This window comes from Rattus norvegicus, chromosome 1 (genome assembly GCF_021556685.1).
Source record: "Rattus norvegicus strain SHRSP/BbbUtx chromosome 1, alternate assembly SHRSP_T2T, whole genome shotgun sequence".
NCBI lineage: Eukaryota > Metazoa > Chordata > Mammalia > Rodentia > Muridae > Rattus > Rattus norvegicus.
In genome coordinates, this window is record NC_141534.1 from 145,541,950 (window position 1) to 145,560,605 (window position 18,656).

At 49.8% G+C, this 18,656-nt stretch overlaps 1 protein-coding gene across 3 annotated transcripts; it reads right to left on the bottom strand.

Annotated features, from left to right (window-relative positions):
* Nucleotides 1-1,069: 1,069 nt before the first annotated feature.
* Nucleotides 1,070-17,746, bottom strand: Hapln3 (hyaluronan and proteoglycan link protein 3). 3 transcript variants are annotated; one of them, XR_015624219.1, is made up of 5 exons: nt 16,645-17,746; nt 8,760-8,941; nt 5,703-5,827; nt 2,248-2,550; nt 1,122-1,552 (listed from the first exon to the last, which is right to left on the bottom strand). XR_015624219.1 is itself a non-coding variant. In XM_087557941.1 (5 exons), exons 1-5 carry the CDS (start codon nt 17,007-17,009, stop codon nt 1,269-1,271), a joined length of 1,503 nt encoding a protein of 500 aa, XP_087414067.1. In that variant the 5' UTR covers nt 17,010-17,746; the 3' UTR covers nt 1,122-1,268.
* Nucleotides 17,747-18,656: the final 910 nt, after the last annotated feature.

Below are 18,656 nucleotides of genomic sequence, written 5' to 3' on the forward strand. Positions count from 1 at the left end.
ACACACAAAAACATGCATGCACGCACACACATACATGACATAGATACACACACACATACAGAGAGACACAGACACACAGACATGCACACGCATGCACACTCACGCACATGCACACATAGATTTTAAAAAGAAAAGAAAAGAAAAACTGACTAAACACCTGATTGGTAAGCACCAGGAGCCACCTGGATGAAATACAGGTCTGGTCCCCTGAAGCATTGTTAGGGTGAGGAACAACGACACTCCACTTCAGCCTCTGAGATCTTCTAGAAAAAACAGGAGTCCCTGTTTCATGAAAGGCATTCCCTTTTCTTCTCCTGAGGCCCTCAAAACTGAGCCATCGTGGGAGGTGGAGATGGTGAAGAAGGGGATCAGATCCCTAGTGGTTGGGTCAGCAAACCTGAGGCAGGTATGTTGTAGGTTAGACAGGGTCAAACCAAACCAGCATTCAGGGGCAGCCCGGGGGAAGACAGAGGACAGACGTCATCCCATGCTTACTGGGGACTGGGATCCCTAGTCCCTGAGATTGAAGGAGACAAAGGGTCAGATCCAGGGGTCAGCTGGAAAGGAAGGAAGGAAAGAAGGAGATCACATATTACTTGTTGGCCAAATAAGGTACACACACTGAGAATCACTCCTAAGCAGGGTATGTGGAATGGACACCTAGACTCTTTGGAACCAGGAGAAAAGAAGTTCTCCCTTGCCTAAGTGCTCATCCACAAGTCTGAGGACCCTGTGCAGAAATTTAAGGAGTTAACGCTCCTTAAGTTAACGCTGCCACCTATAAGCTGAGGAAACAGAGCTAGTCATAGCCATTGTCCAGGGTGAGCATCTCAACACAGAGTAGACACTCCAAAGATGTCTGATGAATAAATAGCCAATGAAGGCCGTGGAGCATCAGGGCAAAGCACTGAGAATTGTAGGACACATTGGCTCCAGAACTGTTAACACTTCAGACCTCAGGCCAGGTCAGCCAGGCAGAGAAGGGCAGAGGCTTCTGGAAGCTCCATGGGCTCTCCCTCAGGAGAGTACAGTGGACCTCAAATACCCCCAGAGAAGGATGCCAAGAGAATTAAGAGTTGGTCCTGTAATAATAATAATAATAATAATAATAATAATAATAATAATAATAATAATAACTTTAAATGTTTAAGTTGGGAAGTATAAAAACAATCCAAGAAGTTCCCCAACCCACAAGGGACAATGGTCCACCTGATAAACACTAAGTCCCGAAAGTTAGGGGCAGGGCAGATATACAGCTTGTCACTCTGCTAGTGCTGGTGGTAACAGTAGACACCGTAGCGGGTGTTGGGGTCTGGGAAGCCAAAGGTTCGTACTCCAGGTTCAGGTGGGCCGCAGTTGGGTCGGGGGTGAATGATGGGGTAGCGGGCACTTCCGTCTGCCAGCCAGCCAGCATCACAACGATCCAGGCCACGGAACTTCCAAGCAGCAAAGAGCTGACCCACCGTAGAGATCTGCGCACCATCTTCCTGACAGGCCTCCCTGGCCTCCAGCAGCGTCAGTTTCTCAGGGTTCTCCAGGTAGTACACTCGCCCTGTGGGAAAGGGGAGCATTTGAGTACTACACAGCATAGGAAGCAGAAGAACCTGCCACAGGCAGTGAGGCACTCACTGCCTTATGAGAATCTGTGTCGGACACTTTGAAGGCCCATCTTTGCAGCCCTCAACCCACCATCACACCTGCCACAGGGTTGGGTTTGCTCTAGTCATTTCTGTACACCCCAATGGCATTCTGAGGGGGCACCCAACCAGACTGAACCAGTCTCTCACTTGCCTTTTTCTAAGCACCTACTACATGGCAGCAGACACTTTTTAAACTAAGTAGCGGAGGAGGACCTTGAACTTGAACTTCTGATCCTCCTGCCTCCTCCTCCTCCCAAGGGCTGAGATTACACAATGCAGCACTGAATAACCTTCTGTTTTCCTTTACCTTGCAGTGAATGACAAGGATGGTGTTTCAGGAAAGATGTGGTTTGTCTGTGCTGACCCACAGCCCAACACAGAGTAGACACTCCAAAGATGTCTGATGAATATATAGCCAATGAAGGCCGTGGAGCATCAGGGCAAAGCACTGAGAACTGTAGGACACGTTGCCTCCAGAACTGTTAACACTTCAGACCTCAGGCCAGGTCAGGCAGGTAGAGAAGGGCAGACGGTTCTAGAAGCTCCATAGGCTCTCCCTCAGGTAACTGTCAAGCAGGGCAGGCCTGTGCCTGGCTGTTCCACTCACCCTTGAGGGCAGCAGCAAAGCAGAACACGTCATAGCGATGCAGGCGGTGATGGCGCTGGCCGTAGCTGCGAACCCCAGGTGCCAGACCCAGGCCTCCACAGGGCTGCCGGGGCAGCACTATAGGGTACTGCACGGAGGCATCCTGTAGCCAGCCTGCATTGCACCAGTCTAGGCCTTCCTCCCACGCTCGGAAAAGCTGCTCAAAAGTGGCTACCACAGCATCCTGCTCCTGGCAGACCTGTTGGGCCTCATGGAAGTTGAGCTGGTAGCGCCCTTCTCGGGGCTGGTAGGGAAAAACCACACCTAGAAAGGAAGGAAGGAAGGTCTCAGATGGGTTGACAGGAAGGTCTCAGAGGAGTTGGGAGGAGGGGGCAGGAGATTTTCACCCCACCAAGAGGCATGTGCATCCAAAACACAGACTCTCCTGGCTCAGATAGCTCAGACAAACGCCAAGTTCCTGCCCACTACCTAAGCCCAAAAGGAGCCTTCCCCTGGCTCTCACCTTCCTCCTGAGCCTGAGCAGAGTCCCCAGAAAGTACATACTGCCTTGTAATTAACCCATCAAGTGACATCCCCGACTACAGAACAGGAGAGAGGACAAGACCATCCTATTGTGTGTCAGACTCCAGGGGTGAGGCTTGGCTCCTCTCCCAGTCCTAAAGGTGTCTGCAAGTTTATGAAACACAGCAGTGTCTGCACGCAACATCTGTGCATCATCTAGGATACATTAATTTACCTGTTAACTGCTTACGATCCTGACGCCAAGCCCACAAAACACTTCATCCCCATGGATCTGTGTGGTACTGAGCCTGCAGCGAGCTCAAGACTTAGCCTCTGCATTTGGGGCACAGATACTTGGTTTATGAGTTGGTTCATCTCCCTAATTATATTGTTTGTTTGTTTGTTTACTTGGGCATGTGCATGAAAACCAAGGAACAGCTCGTAGCAATCAGCTATCCCTTTCCATTATATGGGCCCTGGGGACCGAACTCAAATTGTCAGGCTTAGCCACAAGTGCCATAATCTACTGAGCCATCTCCCAGGCCCCTCTCAGGTAGTTTAATTTTCAGACCAGATAGGAAAGACCAGCTTTGTAGGTCATTAGCGAACACGTTGGTTGGTTGTTTGTCTGTCTGTTTGATTGGTTGTTGGTTGGTTAGTTTGGTTTTTGGAGAACTTGTGTCAACTTGACACAAGCTAAACGCATCTGAGAAAAGGGGACCTCAATAAGATCAAGCCTGTGAGGCATTTATTAATTAGCAATTAAGATGGGGTGGGCCCTGCCTACTGTGGGTAGGGCCACCCACCCCTGGGCTGGCCGTCCTGGATTCTATGGGGAAAAAAAAAGCAGGCTGAGAAAGCCATGAGGAGCAAGCCAGTAAGCAGCACCCCTCCATGGCCTCTACGTCAGCTCCTGCCTCCAGGTTCCTACGCTGTTTGAGTTCCTGTCCTGACTTCCTTCAGTGATGAACAGAGCTGTGGAAGTGTAAGCGAAATCAACCCTTTCCCCCCAACTTGCTTTTGGCCAAGGTGTTTCATGGCAGCGATAGGAACTCTAACTAAGACAAGGACAGAGTCTTGCCGCGTAATCCCAGCTGGCCACTAACTCGCAGCCCTCCCGTTTCAGCCTTCCACGTACTGAGACTTGTGCCACCAGCTGGCTTCTTAATGTGGAAATGTCTTAAGAGAATAAAAGAAGCCAGGCAAGGTGGCCCATGCCTAGAATCCCTGCTTTCAGGAGGTGGAGACTGGGGATTACCATGCGTTTAAGATCATCCTGGGATCCCCAGGAGCGGGGAGCATGTTATGGCTGCAGGAAGAAGGATGGGGAACAGCCCTTAGTTAAGAGGCCTAAGGCCAAGGACACCTAGGACAGGGGGCCTCCTTCTTGAGGCCACACACATGTTCCCCTCAAAAATTACTATGCTTGCAGGGCATAGTGCTTTACTTCTGTAGTCCCAAGACTCAGGAGACGGAGGCAGAAGGATTACCATGAGCTCAAGACCACTCTGGCCTGCAGAATGAGATCCTGTCTCAGAAAGCAAAAGCACAGAGCAGGGTGTGGTGTCACAGGCCTTTAATTCCAACGCTCAGGAGGCAGAGGCAAGCAGCTCTGTGAGTTCGAGGCCAGCCTGGTCTACATAGTGAGTTCTAGGACAGCCAGGGATACAGAGAGAAACACTACTCAAAACAAACAAACACACAAACAAAAACAAAACAGGCATGTTATTGTGCACATTTGAAATCTTACTCTATAAAAAGTTATGTATTCGTTTTTGTTGTTCTGAGCTGGGTTGAACCTAGGATTTCATTCACACTGGCTACCATTCTACCGCTGATGTATATTCCCCAGCCCAATTTAAAATTTGTTAAGTATCATTCAGTCCATATCAAGACAGATGGAGCTAAGTAAGAGTCCAGGAGGAGGCTCTCCTTGGTATGTGCTGTTTATAAGCAGAACCTTGAATAAATGTCACCCGGTGGCCAGGCACCTGGCATAGCCAGGCTGAGAGAGCACTGAAGCCCATGGGCCCTACTGAGTGGGGGTTTGGGAGGTACAGCAGTTTGATTTTCACATAAAAATCCAGAGAGTCCAATGGCTGGTTATATGGCTCACTGATAAACCATTTACCCAGCATGCCTGAGACCCTGAGTTCTTATCCCCCACACCACACACATAAAATTTCATACTTAAATATGAAAATCTAGTAGCAATAGGACTGCATTCATAACTGGTATCACGACCAGCCTCAACTAAGTGGATTTCTTTACATGGGATGGGGTCCAGCAGTGTGCCCCAGGCTCTACCAGTCTCTACCGTCACCCACTGGCCCTGCCTTGTTTATGTCTATGTCTTGCTGACTAACACTACTGGAACCTCCGCTCTGGCTCCTCTGAGCTGAGGGACCAGCTCCTGTTTCTCTCTTTCTAAACAGGACTAAATGAGAGGGAATAGGAGGCAGTGCTTCTGGAAGTTGCTCCCTGTGTTCAAGCCCAAGCTCTGTCGCCTATCAGCTATTATGACCTTAAATAAGTTCCATGGTCTCTCATTTCCTTCTCTGGAACACAAGGGCTGTGGTGCCATAATAACTTCCTTTTAGGGTTGTTTTAAGACTTAGACATGCTTACCTGTGTAAAGTACAAAGGTCTATGCCTTCTCTGGGTCCTTTCCCCCTCCCTCGGGTCCCAGTGGCACCACTCAGGGCCTCACCCCGCAGCTCCAGCTCTACCAGGCCACTCTCATCTTCCAGACCGTCAATGACCTCACAGCGGTAGCGCCCAGAGTCCTCCAGCCGCAGGTCTCGAAGCTCCAGTGAGACCTCCTGCTCCTTGTCCTGCCTCAATTGAACTCGCCCTTGGTAGTCCCCAAAGGAGCGGTGCCTCTGCCCGATGGCCACCAGCACGTCTTGCTCCGGGGTTCCATTCTCTGACAACTTCCACCACTTAATACGCACATGTCTCGGAGATGCCAGGGCTGGCTCATAGTGGTAGTGGCAGGGCAGGGTCACACTGGCTCCTTGGTGACTGAACAACGACTCCTCGGTGGTCTCCACCACTAACTTCACGCCATTGAATAGGCCTGGGGGAAAGGTGGGGGCACAGATGAGACGATAGTCTTAGAAGGACTATCCATACCCTCGTTCCAAGCCCCTCCAGACTCAAGTGCTGTAGGATGCAACAAGAGACACCTTGCCCCATCCCCACAAGCTCCTGCTCCTCCACTACCCAACCACGTGACTTTGCACCTACTTCCACTGAGCTGTGTGCGCCGGCAAACACCCGTAGAAAGGCTGAGACAGAAGGATTAGCATTAGTCTGAGACCAGCATGAACTACGTGCAGTGAAACTCTGTCTCAAAAAATGGATATCAGTTCCTTGGATTTGTACTGGCCTTGCCACTTGCTTGCTGCTTGGATAAAAGATGGAAATGATGGTCCCACTGTGCCTGCCCTGGGCCTTGGTGCCAGGAGCTCTTGTTGACTCCACCTTCTCTGGGGAAGGTGCCAGTCACTAAGAATACAAGCCCAGACTTGCCTGCCTAGAGCACAAGAGATCAGGGGAAGCAGAATGCATCTTCCTCAGCTGACATCATCCTACACCAACCACCTGTGAGCTTCTCCAATAGCAGGTCATTTGCAAGTTCGGAGATGGATAGTTAGGAGACCGAGGGGACCCGAGGAAAGACAGGACCCCCTTGCTCTCCTGCTTCACATAACCAATGAGATGGTCAATGAGGTCAAGGAACAGAGAATAAAGCTCAGTGCTCAGCCCTCCAATAGCCACCCCTGGCTCAGAGAAATGGTGGGAGCAGGGGTGGAAAGAACACGAGAGTCAGCAGATGGGGAGGAGTTGTGTCTTCTGCACATGGCGTGGCTATAGCTCGCGTGGTCTCACAGTGGGTGTGGTGACCTGCATAAGATCAAGCCAGCCAGAGTTCTGGCATCGATGCAGGAGATGCTCTTCAGGCCCAGTTCCCTACTGATGAACTATTGGCACTTGTTAGCTGCTAAGGGAAGAAGAATCACTTTCTACTGGCCCCGGTAGAATTCTGATGGATAGCCCCACGTAGGTGTACATATGGGTAGCATTAACTGGATTTAGAGGGTTATGAAAAACAAAAGTACTCAGGCATAGTAATATACACCTTTAATCCCAATGTGCAGGGGCGGGGGCGGGGCGGGGGCAGAGGTGGGGGTGGGGGTGGGGACGGGGTGGGGCAGAGGCAGGCCAGTCTCTATGGGTTCAAAGCCAGCCTGATTTGGTAGCATGTTTCAAGCCAGCCAGGGAAACATAGTGAGACAAATATCATGCCCCTACCCTAAAGAAAGACATGTGCTTGAGAGGGCAACATTGAGATTTTAAGAAGTTGCAGAAGTAAAATGAGAGATAGATGAGATCATATTTTATTGTATACCTTTATGAAATTCTCAAGAATAAAGGAAAAAAGAGGGAATCGTTTTCTATAAACAGCTAATAAGTCATGCCTCAACTCCAGCCTCTTTGTGACACTTATGTGAGTAAGGGCCCTCTGATTGATTTTTTATATCCCTACTAGAACTCCCTTCCTCAACTGCAGCTGCTCAGTGTTCTCCTCAAAGAGAGCATTCTGTGGATTAAAGGAAGAGGTAAGCAGATAGACCAGCACATCCCCCCTAATATCTAAGCTTAGCTATAGACTAGGTGGCTTCACAGTCCCCAAATCTCACATCCCAAATCCTGGGACCCTCATGAATGCTCTCCCACAGACAATCTTCGGTTCATCTTCTCCGGCTGCTTAATAAACTCTCGTCTGACCTAAAATTCTTTTTGCTGTACAGTCTGATAATATCTGAGTGAAGACCGCACCCACCCACCCTCCCTCACTGCCACTCCCTTCCCCACCCCCAAGACCCAGAAAGAAACTCAGGATACACATGGAGTTGTATTCCCCAAAGAGAAGCAGTCTGTAGGACCAGAAGAAACAGAGCTCACTCCAAAGTGCTGAGCGGCAGAGCTCAATTAATAGGTGTGCTGATAAGCCGCCATGTTTGGGGGAATTTGTTCTGCACCAAAAGCTAACAGGCAAGCTAAGCATGGTGGTTCCTACCTGCGATCTCAGATCTAGAGAGGTGGAGGTAGGAAAGTCAGGGCCTCAAAGCTATCTTCAGCTACACAGAAACTTCTAGGCTAGCATAGGGAGCTAAGGGTGTATCTCAGTTACGAGAGAGCTTGCATAACACGCACAGGCCCTGGGTTTAGCTCCCAACTGTGCGTCAAAACGGGTGTAAAACTGCACACCTGTAATCCCAGCACTTGGGAGCCAACAAGAACTTCACCAAAGGACAAGGCAGCTCCAGTGAGCGCCCTGCCTTAAGTGTTCCTGAGTCCCCTTCACTCCATAGTGGCCACCAGAAGGCACAGCACACCTCCTTTTCACAGTCTGAGCCAACTCTTGACCAGGGCTCCTCCCAAAGATCCAGCTATCCTGGCCAAGGCAGGACACTGTCAGAGCTCAGGGACCAAATGACAGAACCCCCTAAGCAACGGAACTCCTGCGGGAACACAGTGACCGCCATCTCAAAAGGCCCAAAGCCACCCAGCCAAAAAGAGGTGTGCATTCAAATTCACACCTCTGTGACCCCAAGTCCCTTCTGCAGGAGACACCAGGGGTAGCTGCACTCGGGCTAGATCTTAAAGAGCTAGCAGTTTAGGGACTAGGGCCACCCTAGGAGAACTCGGTCTGTGGTACCAGCAAACTCAGAATATCTAAACCATCTCCTTGGGCTGGGGAGGTGGCTCAGTGGTTAAGAGCACTGACTGCTCTTCCAGAGGTCCTGAGTTCAAATCCCAGCAACCACAAGGTGGCTCACAACCATCTGTAATATACATTAGATAAACCATCTCCTCTCATCTTAGAAGCAAAGCTTGTCCACCTCTGGAAGCCTAGACAGGGAAGATTCTGCTGTCTCCACCTCAGCCTGGAACCGGCATTTCACAGCAGAAGCCAAGACACAGGCCTAGGAGCCACCCACCTTCTCCATAGCCATTGCCCAGGGTCCTGCCATGCAGACCGTTGGAATAGTAGAAGCCGTTGTAGAACGGAAGTCCCAAAACACAGGAAAGTGGTGAAAGAAGGACAAGGAACAGCAGGCCCATCCTGGCCGGGATGGTGGCAATGCCAGGGTATCTTGGATGAGGCTGGGCCCTGGGAAAACTGCAGAGAGAAGAAAAACAAGCCAATTACAGAAGCCCCACTCTAGCAGGCTGGGGTTCCTCTGTTCAGCATCCTTCACACACACACACACACACACACACACACACACACACACACACACACACACTCAAAGGCACAGCACAGAGCAGCTCCATGTGCCAGGCACTGTCCTCAGCACAGCATGCAACAAGAACAAGCTAGAAGGAGTCCACCTTGTGGGGAAGAACTGCAGCCATGTTACAATGTAAGCACAGGAGAAGCACACTGAAGCTGTTCAAATTTCAAAGGTTGTGAATAGCAAGCACTTTTAAAGGAAAACAGACGAGGCTAGAACAGAACATTGCAGAGCTGAGTTTCACATTTAGTAACAATAAGTCTGTACTGGAAACTTTGTTTCAACACCAAAATGTCTGGGTGTGGAGGGCTGTGACAATGTGATGTCTGTTTTAAAGACTAGATCAAGGTCAAAAATCATTTGTGACCCTAAGATAGCTCAGTGGTAAAGATGCTTGCTGCACACATATGACAACCTGAGTTCAATCTCTGGCAGCCACATAAAGGTGGAAAAGAACTATTCCACGATGTTGCCTAACCCTAGCACATACACAGGCACACACACATACACATAAACTCAGATGCACACTTCCACATAAACACATACACATGTACACAGGAACTCAAATACATGCACGCGTGCACACGCACATATACACACACACAAACACACACACAAACACATACACACATATTCTATAAAAACAAACCAAAAAAATAGAAAATACACCAGGGTTTCATATTAGCAGAGGCTTGCCTCAAACTGAGTGTGTAGCAGAGGGTGGTCTTGAACTCTTGATCTTCCTGACTCTACCTCAAAAAGTCTTAGTAATCAAAGAATGATATTTCAAAAAACAAAGTAAACAGCCTACAGCCCATGGGCCAGCTGCCTCTTTTGAGTGCCCACCAACATGAGAATGGCTCCCGAAAGTGCTTTTGTTTCTTTGATTTGTTTTGATTTGTGCACACCTATAATCCCAGCTCTGGGTAGGTAGAAGCAGGAGGATTGAGAGTTCAAGGCCATCCTAGATCACATATGGAGTTTATGGCCAGCTTCAGCTACACAAAGTCATCTAAAGATGGGAGCACCCAAAGGAACATTGAAGCTGGGCAGTTTTTGATGTGAAAGGGAAAGACTGGGCAGGGACAGGCATGAGGGACGCTCTCCGTTTGTTCCCATGCATCTCAAGTCCACTGTCACCGTGCATGTCCCTTGGGTCACTTGCCCTGCCCCACCCCCAACCTCTGACTTCCAGCTGCATTCAGTGAGTAGGAAGCAGTGATAAGATGTGAAAGAAAGAAGACCCCACCCCCACCCTAGCAATGTCTGTCTCTCGGCAGCCTCCAACTTCTCTGTTATCCCTATAGTTGTTCTCTAGAAGTGATCCCTTGATTCAGTTCTTCTTGTTGCAACCATCTGGAGTGAGTTCTGCTTCCTGCCCAGACTCTGACACGGGAGAAAAAGGAGGTGAGTCAGTCAACAGAGACTCTGTCTGAAAGCCTTGGCAGGAGGTGAACCTAGATGCCCAACTCTCTGTCCCGATAATGTAGATGGAAGGCTCCAGGCAGGGTCAGCTATGAAGACATCAGGCTTCAGGCAGGGTCAGACTTACATCTTAGAGCTGCCAGCGGCCTTCTGGAGGTAGGCAGAAGGCAAGCTTACGTGCAAGGCAACCAGAGTGCCCGCAGGCCTGTGCAAATAGAACTGTATGATTATCCTAGAGGAATGTGGGAGGGTGTTCAGGGTGTCATTTGTGACGACAAAGCAAAACGCAATTGCCACACTGATTGCAAACATGTGGCCTTATGAATGTCTGTGTACAAGATGAGAGGAGGCAGGGGCTCCAGAAAGAGAGAGAAAGAAAGAAAGAAAGAGGGGGGGAGGAAGGAAGGAAGAGAAGGAAGGAGAAAGGAGAGAGGAAGAAGAGGGTCAGGCAAAGTAAATATTGACCTGTGAGAGACTCTGGAGGGAACATTCTTGTTCCCAGAACTATTAGTTCCTTCTGGAAAGGAGGATAGAGGGAGCTGACGTTTGAATCCACTCTTCTCTGAATTGTATTTGCAGAAAATCTGAAGTCTAGATTTAGCACCCGAGCCAGACAGAGCCTTGCTAACACCCACAAAGCCTCCTGACCAGGAACTAGAAGATTCCTGTTGAAAACCATCTCCATCCACTCCCACAATCCCTCTGGATCAGTGGACAGTTTGTCCAAGGACACCCTGACATAAAGCAGCATCACACTGGCATGTAGCCCTTACATATTCTCCTGCACACTGAGGGTCTTCTCTAGATCACTGATGTCTAATTCTGGATAGTAACTGTTCTACTGCGTTGTTTAGGGGCTACTGACGAGGAGGGGGAGTCTATACATTTTTTCCATCTGACTACCTCTCTGTGATTGGCTGAGTGTACACATGCAGATATCAGAGGCCCACTGCCCTTCACTGTGTGACTCTGAGCTAAATCTGCAGCCGTGGAGTGAAGATCATAACCCCCGCCTGGCTTACTTCTCCCCAGCAGGTCTCAGTTTCCTCCTTCAGAGATGGGGATCTAGATACGGGCAAAACCACTTAGGAGCAGAAAAACCCTAGGCAACAATATCCAGGCTTGTAGTGAAAACTCTCTTAGGGAGGCCATGTCCTGATGTTCTTTCTCCAACCTGCTAGGACCACAGTAGTCAAACGCAGAGAGATGGGAACCACAGCCTCCCTCCAGCCTGGACACCCTCTACCTAAAATGGCCCAGGAACAAGTAAGTACCCTTGAACTTAAACCACGACATGTTGAGTATCTGTGAACATAGCTCGGGCTCACTGTGCTGAATACCCTTACGCACTTCATAAACCTATGACATGATCTTAGAGGCTTATATGTGTAAATAATTGGTCCCCATTTGATGGTCCCATCTTAGGAGGTTGTAGAGTACGGCCTAAACACAAAAATCATAAAACTAACTGAAAACATTATGAGATTTGGGGGGCTGTTGTGCTATATGTGAGCAGGTGTTCATGGAGGTCAAAGATGGTGTTGAATCCCCTATAGTTGGAGAAACAGGAAGTTGTGAGACACTCAAGGTGGGTGCTGGGGACTGAACTCAGGTCCTCTGGAGGAACAGAAAGTGCTCTTTACTGATGAGCCATCTCTCCAGGCCTGTGACTTTTATGTATGTATGTATGTATGTATGTATGTATGTATGTATGTATTTTTAATTTGATTGCATGGTTCTCACACATAAACCCTGTAGATGACCATGTCGTATTTCAATGTTAAAAGGTTAGAAAAGCAGGGGGCTGGGGATTTAGCTCAGTGGTAGAGCGCTTACCTAGGAAGCGCAAGGCCCTGGGTTCGGTCCCCAGCTCCGAAAAAAGAACCAAAAAAAAAAAAAAAAAAAAAAAGGTTAGAAAAGCAAAGCAAAAGACCCACAGCATCATAAATTCTTGCAGAACTCTGGGACAGAGGGCGGGTCTTTCTGTCATGGGTCAAGGATTCCTCGGTCTTGATGGAGCTCCCTGAAGTCACTGACATCATTAGAAGCCAGCTCAGTTTTCAGCACCTATATGGTAGCTTACAACTCCAGCTCCAGGGAATCCAGCACCTTCTTCTGACAAATGCGGTACACAGAGATACATGCGAGCAAAACACTCGCACACCTGAAACAAATAGATCTTTAAAAAGAAGAGGAGGAGAGGAGAGGAAGAGACACGCAGGAATTTGTCCAAATGAGAAGTGTGACCAGGGCTGAGTGTTGCTCCATGGTGGACTGTAGGGGGTGGTTCTGATGCTAAGGTACTGTTCCTCAATTGGTTCCTGATCTGTCAGTAAAGAAAACCATGGGCCAATTGCTGGGCAGAAGGTACAGGAGGAGAACAGAGTTCGCCATGCTTTGGAGAGAGAAGAATTAAGAGCCACGTGAGATCTCAAAATAGAGTGGCCATACAGGCTGCTCCTATAGGCAGGTGGCCAGGGGAGTTTAGCAGCTGAAGTTTAGGGCAGGTGAGAGAGATGGAGATAAGAAATTGATAAGGGAACATTTTTTCCAGGCAGGAGATCATAACACCCAGCAGCTGTACCAAGAAGACAAGTTGAAAATGTATGAGTGTGTGTGTGTGTCTGTCTGTGTGTGTGTGTGTCTGTGTGTCTGTGTGTGTGTGTCTGTGTATATGTCTGTGTGTGTGTGTGTGTCTGTGTGTCTGTGTGTGTGTGTCTGTGTATATGTCTGTGTGTGTGTGTGTGTGTGTGCGTGCGTGTGTGTGTGTGTGTGTGTGTGTGTGTGTGTGTGTGTGTGTTGTCCGAGGATTCAAAGGAAGCTGGGAGAGGACTGGTAGCTCAACCACTTCTCAGAGCTGAAGTGGGTAACGTAAAACCACACACAACAGTAGACCACTCGCCTGACACGCCTAGGCTAGATTCCCCTCTTCTACTTTTTGCTTATAAATTCAGGATTGCCTGGGAATTTCTTCATCTGAATCCTGATTTTATTAGAAGGCTTCTGGTGCTAAACTCCCTCGAGCCAGTCACATGGGTTATAACCGTCATCCTGCTTGTATCCTTGCGTTGATATGGTGACAGTTGATCTGGGAATTTGGTTTAGCAAGGATTGGGAAACACCCCCATCCGTTTGCTCCCTGGACAGCCACCCACAGGAGTCTGGATGCTGATGCACACCCATGGAGATGCTGAATGAAGCTAGGTGCTTTCTGCCAGCCTTTATCAGAATTCACACAACAAACAGTAAGTTGAGGAGTCAGAAGAGTCAGAAATCTCCAGATGCTCAAGTACTGGGAAAAGCCTCTGCCACATCGATGCGATTCCCCACTGCGCTGACCTGGTACCCCTCATTCAGTCAGTCACAGAGAAGGTAGCCACAGCTCAGAAGAACCTGGAATTCTACAGCAAGCTTTCCCTCCAATGACACAGAGTGTGAGTTCCCAAAGCTGGCTTTTCCAGCCACAGAGACACTGGAAACACTCACAACCTCCAGCCTGGACCCCAGACTAGCTCCCTGGTTTTTTAATGAACTTCATCTAGTTACCCTCCTAAGAGGTCCCAAACCATAACTGTAGCGGAGAATTGAATTCTCTCCATTCACTCCACAAGTAAACAGAGATCTGAATCAACGACCCAAAGACCACACAGTCAGCAAACGACAGAGCAGGATTCCTTTGGCCTGATGTGAATTATGACCGATCTTCTGTCAGCACACCTTCCTGGCTACCGTAACACCAACATCACCTTCATTGTTAGACAAGAGAACTGGGGCTCAGTAGAGCTAAGATGCATGCCTAAGGCTACCCTTAGGAAAGAGCTGGGATTTGACCTAATTTCCTCAACAAACATTGCCCGTGCCTCCACCACATGCTAGGCAGAGTTCTAAGCAGTAGGGGTTCTAGTCAGAGTGCTGCTGGGCCTCAGAGTCACAAAGGTGATGACAGCCACAGGTGGGACTGCAAGTGATGGGGGAAGATGGAGCAGGGAGACAGGTGCTTACTTGTTTATTTACTTTCAAAATAGGGTGTCATGTAGGCCAGGCTGGCCTCAACTCTTCATGCTGCTGAGGGTGGTCTTGAACTTCTGATCCTCCTACCTCTGCCTGGGATCGCAGGTATGGAACCCAGGGCTGTGTGAGTGCTGAGCAAGCACACCACCAACTGAGCCACAATCTGAGCTCTGGGAGCTCCTTGACCGTAAGTCAGGGAGACTTCCAAGAAGATGGGAGCCTTGAGAATCCTGGGAGAAGAGCATTGCAGGGAGAACTCAGAGGCCAAAGAGGCTGGAGCCCCAGTGGCAACAGGAAACAATGCTCATGTGGTGGCCAGACCACATGGATCCCTCTTGGACTTTTTAAAAAGGAAGGACAAGGGATCTTCAGAAGAGGCATGGTGTGAATCTGATTTACGGTCTTCAAGGATGGCTCTGAGCGACTTCTGGCCCCCAATCAAATGTGTGTCATCAAATCCACACCAAACACAAAGAATGGCCTCCCCCACCCTAGCCCTTCTGACCTCAGCTTCCCTGAGCACCCGACTCCACTCCAGTCCGACTTTATTAGCACCATGCAAGTGGAGAGTCCGAGGCTAGCCCTGCAGGTGTGTAGCCTTCCACCAGGGAGGTGTCAGGACAAATAAAAGAAGTTAGCAAGAGATGTGCCCAGTGCCCAATAACAAATGGCAGGGAGGAAGTCATAAAATCCGAAGATTCTGGTTTGCTGGCTTTGAACTGAGACTTTTGAGTAACCCTGGGCAAGTCATCTGGCCTCTTGGAATGCAAGCCCCCTCACCCCACTTCTGAGGCTGAAGACAAGGGAGGCCCCAAAATGCTAAGGTTAACCACAGAGCAAAAGCCTGGGTGGACATCAGAAGCAATGTCTCACCCCCTCTGTCACTGTGTGTCAGCCAACAGCCCCTTCTTACTAGGACACCAAGGAGACCGGCTGCTTGGATTCTGTTCTGGGTGTGTCCACTTACAACCAGTCTGCTCCTGAACAAGTGTCTGAGCCCCGTACTCTTCATTCATAAACGGGCCCACTCTAGTCAGAAAACACTCTTTGGAAGAAAGGGCAAAGTACTGGCAGACTGCAGAGCACTCTCTGGTGCAGAAAAGCCTCCGCAGCTGTGACTGTTAGCAGTGGGAGATTTCTCTCCCTTCTGAGCAACTAGGAGAGAAGCAGCCACCCCTGAAGCCACTCTTCACAGTGGAGGAAAAGTGATCCGCCAAGGCTTTATTTAACTCTGACTAATATCTGGGGCGTAGAGGAGATTCGGGGACCACGATCACCAGTTATCTGCCTTTTCAGGGCACCGCTGGCCAAAAAGTGTCCAAAGAGAACAAAATTAAACTGAATCCTGACAGGGAAGAGAAGATGTCACTTCTACCATAGTCTCACTGTAACTGAGCCACTGGTAAGTATTAGCCCCTTAGACGCCGGCAGAGGGCAGGATCCCGCCGCCGCCCCCGCCCCCCACCCCCAAGATACACTAGGCAAGTTCAGGAAGGAATTTGACATCAATGCCCCCTTTCAAATAGGCTTTACCAAGCCTTTGAAGTTCCACCAACATCACCGGCTAGGTTCTGGCAAAGGGAAAAGAGGGGCGTTTTCCACCAGCTTCCTACTTGGATGTGATCAGCTTGCACCTAGTTTGCCCCGGTGCATTCCTGTCCCTAAGGCAAACGCTCCAGGTGCTCGCTAGTGTCCTGCATTTTATCCCCAAGTATTCAAAGTAGACTAAAAGCACACATCTTCCGCTCACCCCAACGCAGGTTGTCTCCAGTCCCCCCACCAGCACCCCCAAGGTCTCTGGTGGCTCCTGCAGCATCCCGTGGATGCCTGGAACAGATCTGGTACGGTTCTACTGAGACAGTACCGACCTACTACAAGCAGAAGGCAGCAGACCTCGGATGTCCCGGAGGTTCGCTGTGGTTTTACTTCTTGGTAGCTCCGAAAAGGGTCGCGCGCAAATCAGCTGCCTGTACGGGTATTGATGACATGGCAGATGAGTCCCTCAGTCCCTAGTTGCCCTCTGTTCCCTGTCTCCTATCCCTATCCTTCTCGGCAACCGCGGGGTTCCCTAGGCGAAAAGGGAGAAACCTGCATGCACAGATCCCCAACAGACAGACAGCCACCACCACCCCCCACCCCCAGCCACGTGTACCGTCCCCAGCAAGTTCTTCTACGGCTCAACCCGCTTGGGGCCACTGCGACACGCTGAGGCCACAGGCTGTCCAGGTCTGAAGCAGCAGAAGATTTTGGGATCTTGAATGGCCCGAGAGGAAGCTGCTTCCAACAAACACCGCGCTCCCGCTGGACCAGCCCCTTAAAGGTACACAGTCCCTTTCCCTTAAGTCCCAAAGGCCTGGCCCCCGGAGGAGTAGCCGCTGTTAGAGCTGGAGATCCGAAACCCGGAGCTGCTGGCTGGCAAGATGTGAATGAAGACCCAGGAGTCGTAGCCGTCACATCTTGGAGGAGGAGTTGAAAGAGAGGTGGCAGAGAATTGTTTATAGAGGTGGGAGGTCCCATTAAAATACCCAGGCTTCCAAAAAGGGAAGCCCCTTTCAGCACTCTGCGGGTGGGCTATGACTGCCCTAGATAGTTCGAAGAAGAGTAAGTTATGTATGCCTGCTTCCCCTGAGAGCTGAGGGATGACAACCTTCTGCCAGAGGCTGAGCACAGAGATAAATGGCTAGCCACACACATAGACCACCCCCAGGAGGTCCTGGGGTGGGGGTAAGTCAGGATAGGAGGGGCACTCCTCTAACAGAGCCCTCTTGCAGGGCTCTGACATCTGTCTCTCAGGCAGCCGCTACTCAGGATGCTTCTGTTTGGAAAGGGTGTTGTTTTCTTTCCTGTCCAAAATGACCAGGTCGTGGCCTGCATGGCCTACTTGTTTCAACAGAGAAAGATAAGGGGGTCCTTCTGCAAGGGCTGAGAGAAAGGCCACAGGGTCAGGAGCCAGGCTTTTCTAAATACACTCTAGATAGCACTGACTCCTTCCCTCCCTCTGTGTGTGTGTGTGTGTGTGTGTGTGTGTGTGTGTGTGTGTGTGTGTGTGTGTGTGTGTTCTCCCAGCTAGGAACAAAACACAACTTCTGCGGACTAAGTTCCCTCTAAAATGAATACCAGGCACACTGGCAAAGGGAGCAGGTTAGGGAGGGAAACAAACTGGATACAAGTACCAATGAGGAAACTCCCACAAGCCTATGAGGCTGTGACTGGGCCAGGCTTGGCATCTGTGCTCCGTACTCTGTCCTTTAGTCCCAGCAATGTCATGGATTCAGCTTTCCTACTTCCATTTTTTATATAGCAGAAGCCAAATGTCACTCAGAACCAAGATATGAGCAGATTGTCTGAACTGAGGCTTTAGGCTCCAGGCCATTCTACCATATTCAAACTTGGAGCAGGCAGAGGCAGGGGAGGTGGTCTCAGAGCTAACAGCGTCTGGCTTTGGAAGCAGACTTGGGATCAGCCAGAAGGGTCTATTGTCAGCGCAAGTGACAGGGTGGTCGGTAAGCAGAGTCTGGCTGTCTGGACTGTAGACAAGAAAGGGAAAGAAAACCAAAGTCAAAGTGAGAGACTCTTAAGCTAGGATCCCAGAAAGGAAACGTTCTCAAGGTTGTGGCCAACACATACAAGGCTACATAGAAAGAACCAAGAAACAAGCTTGGGCAATACTAGTCTCCCACACCATCCACCCACCTGCCCAGCAGCCCAGATAAAGTCTGGCCCACAGAAATGGCTGTGCAATGTGAGCCAGGCAGGGAGAGGTGTTACTCCCTCTCCTGTGTATTGAGTCCCAGGAGGCAAGGCCATCGCAAGCAGTATATCTAAAAGGATGCTTCTCCTATCGTCTGCTGGTCCCCAGGGAAGGTCAGGATCAGGAGCTGGGGTAGTGCCCCCCAGAAGGGAGGACTGGGGCCAGCAAACCCTAGAAAGACTAGATTCCTGAGTTCCAATCACAGGACTACAGTGATAATGTTCGAGCAAGGCTTCAGGCTGAGAGGCCCTCAGGGTCCGGCAGTCTCCCATCTCTCTTTTATGAGGAGAGTACCACTGAGCTTCTTACTCTGTCCTAAGCACAAGAAGCCCTGACAACAGTGGACAGCTCTTATAAAGAAGCACTTTCAGCTGAGTGTTCCTGAAGTGCTCCCAGACAAACCTCCTTGTTCT

What these genes read in the sequence shown, in the direction of transcription:
- Hapln3 (XM_087557941.1), bottom strand. Translation starts at nt 17,009, where the DNA reads ATGGGACCTCCCACCTCTATAAACAATTCTCTGCCACCTCTCTTTCAA. An exon ending in GGGCAATGGCTATGGAGAAG is followed by an intron (nt 5,828 to 8,759) that starts GTGGGTGGCTCC and finishes CCTTTCCCCCAG; the next exon opens with GCCTATTCAATGGCGTGAAG. An exon ending in CTTTGCTGCTGCCCTCAAGG is followed by an intron (nt 1,553 to 2,247) that starts GTGAGTGGAACA and finishes CCTTTCCCACAG; the next exon opens with GGCGAGTGTACTACCTGGAG.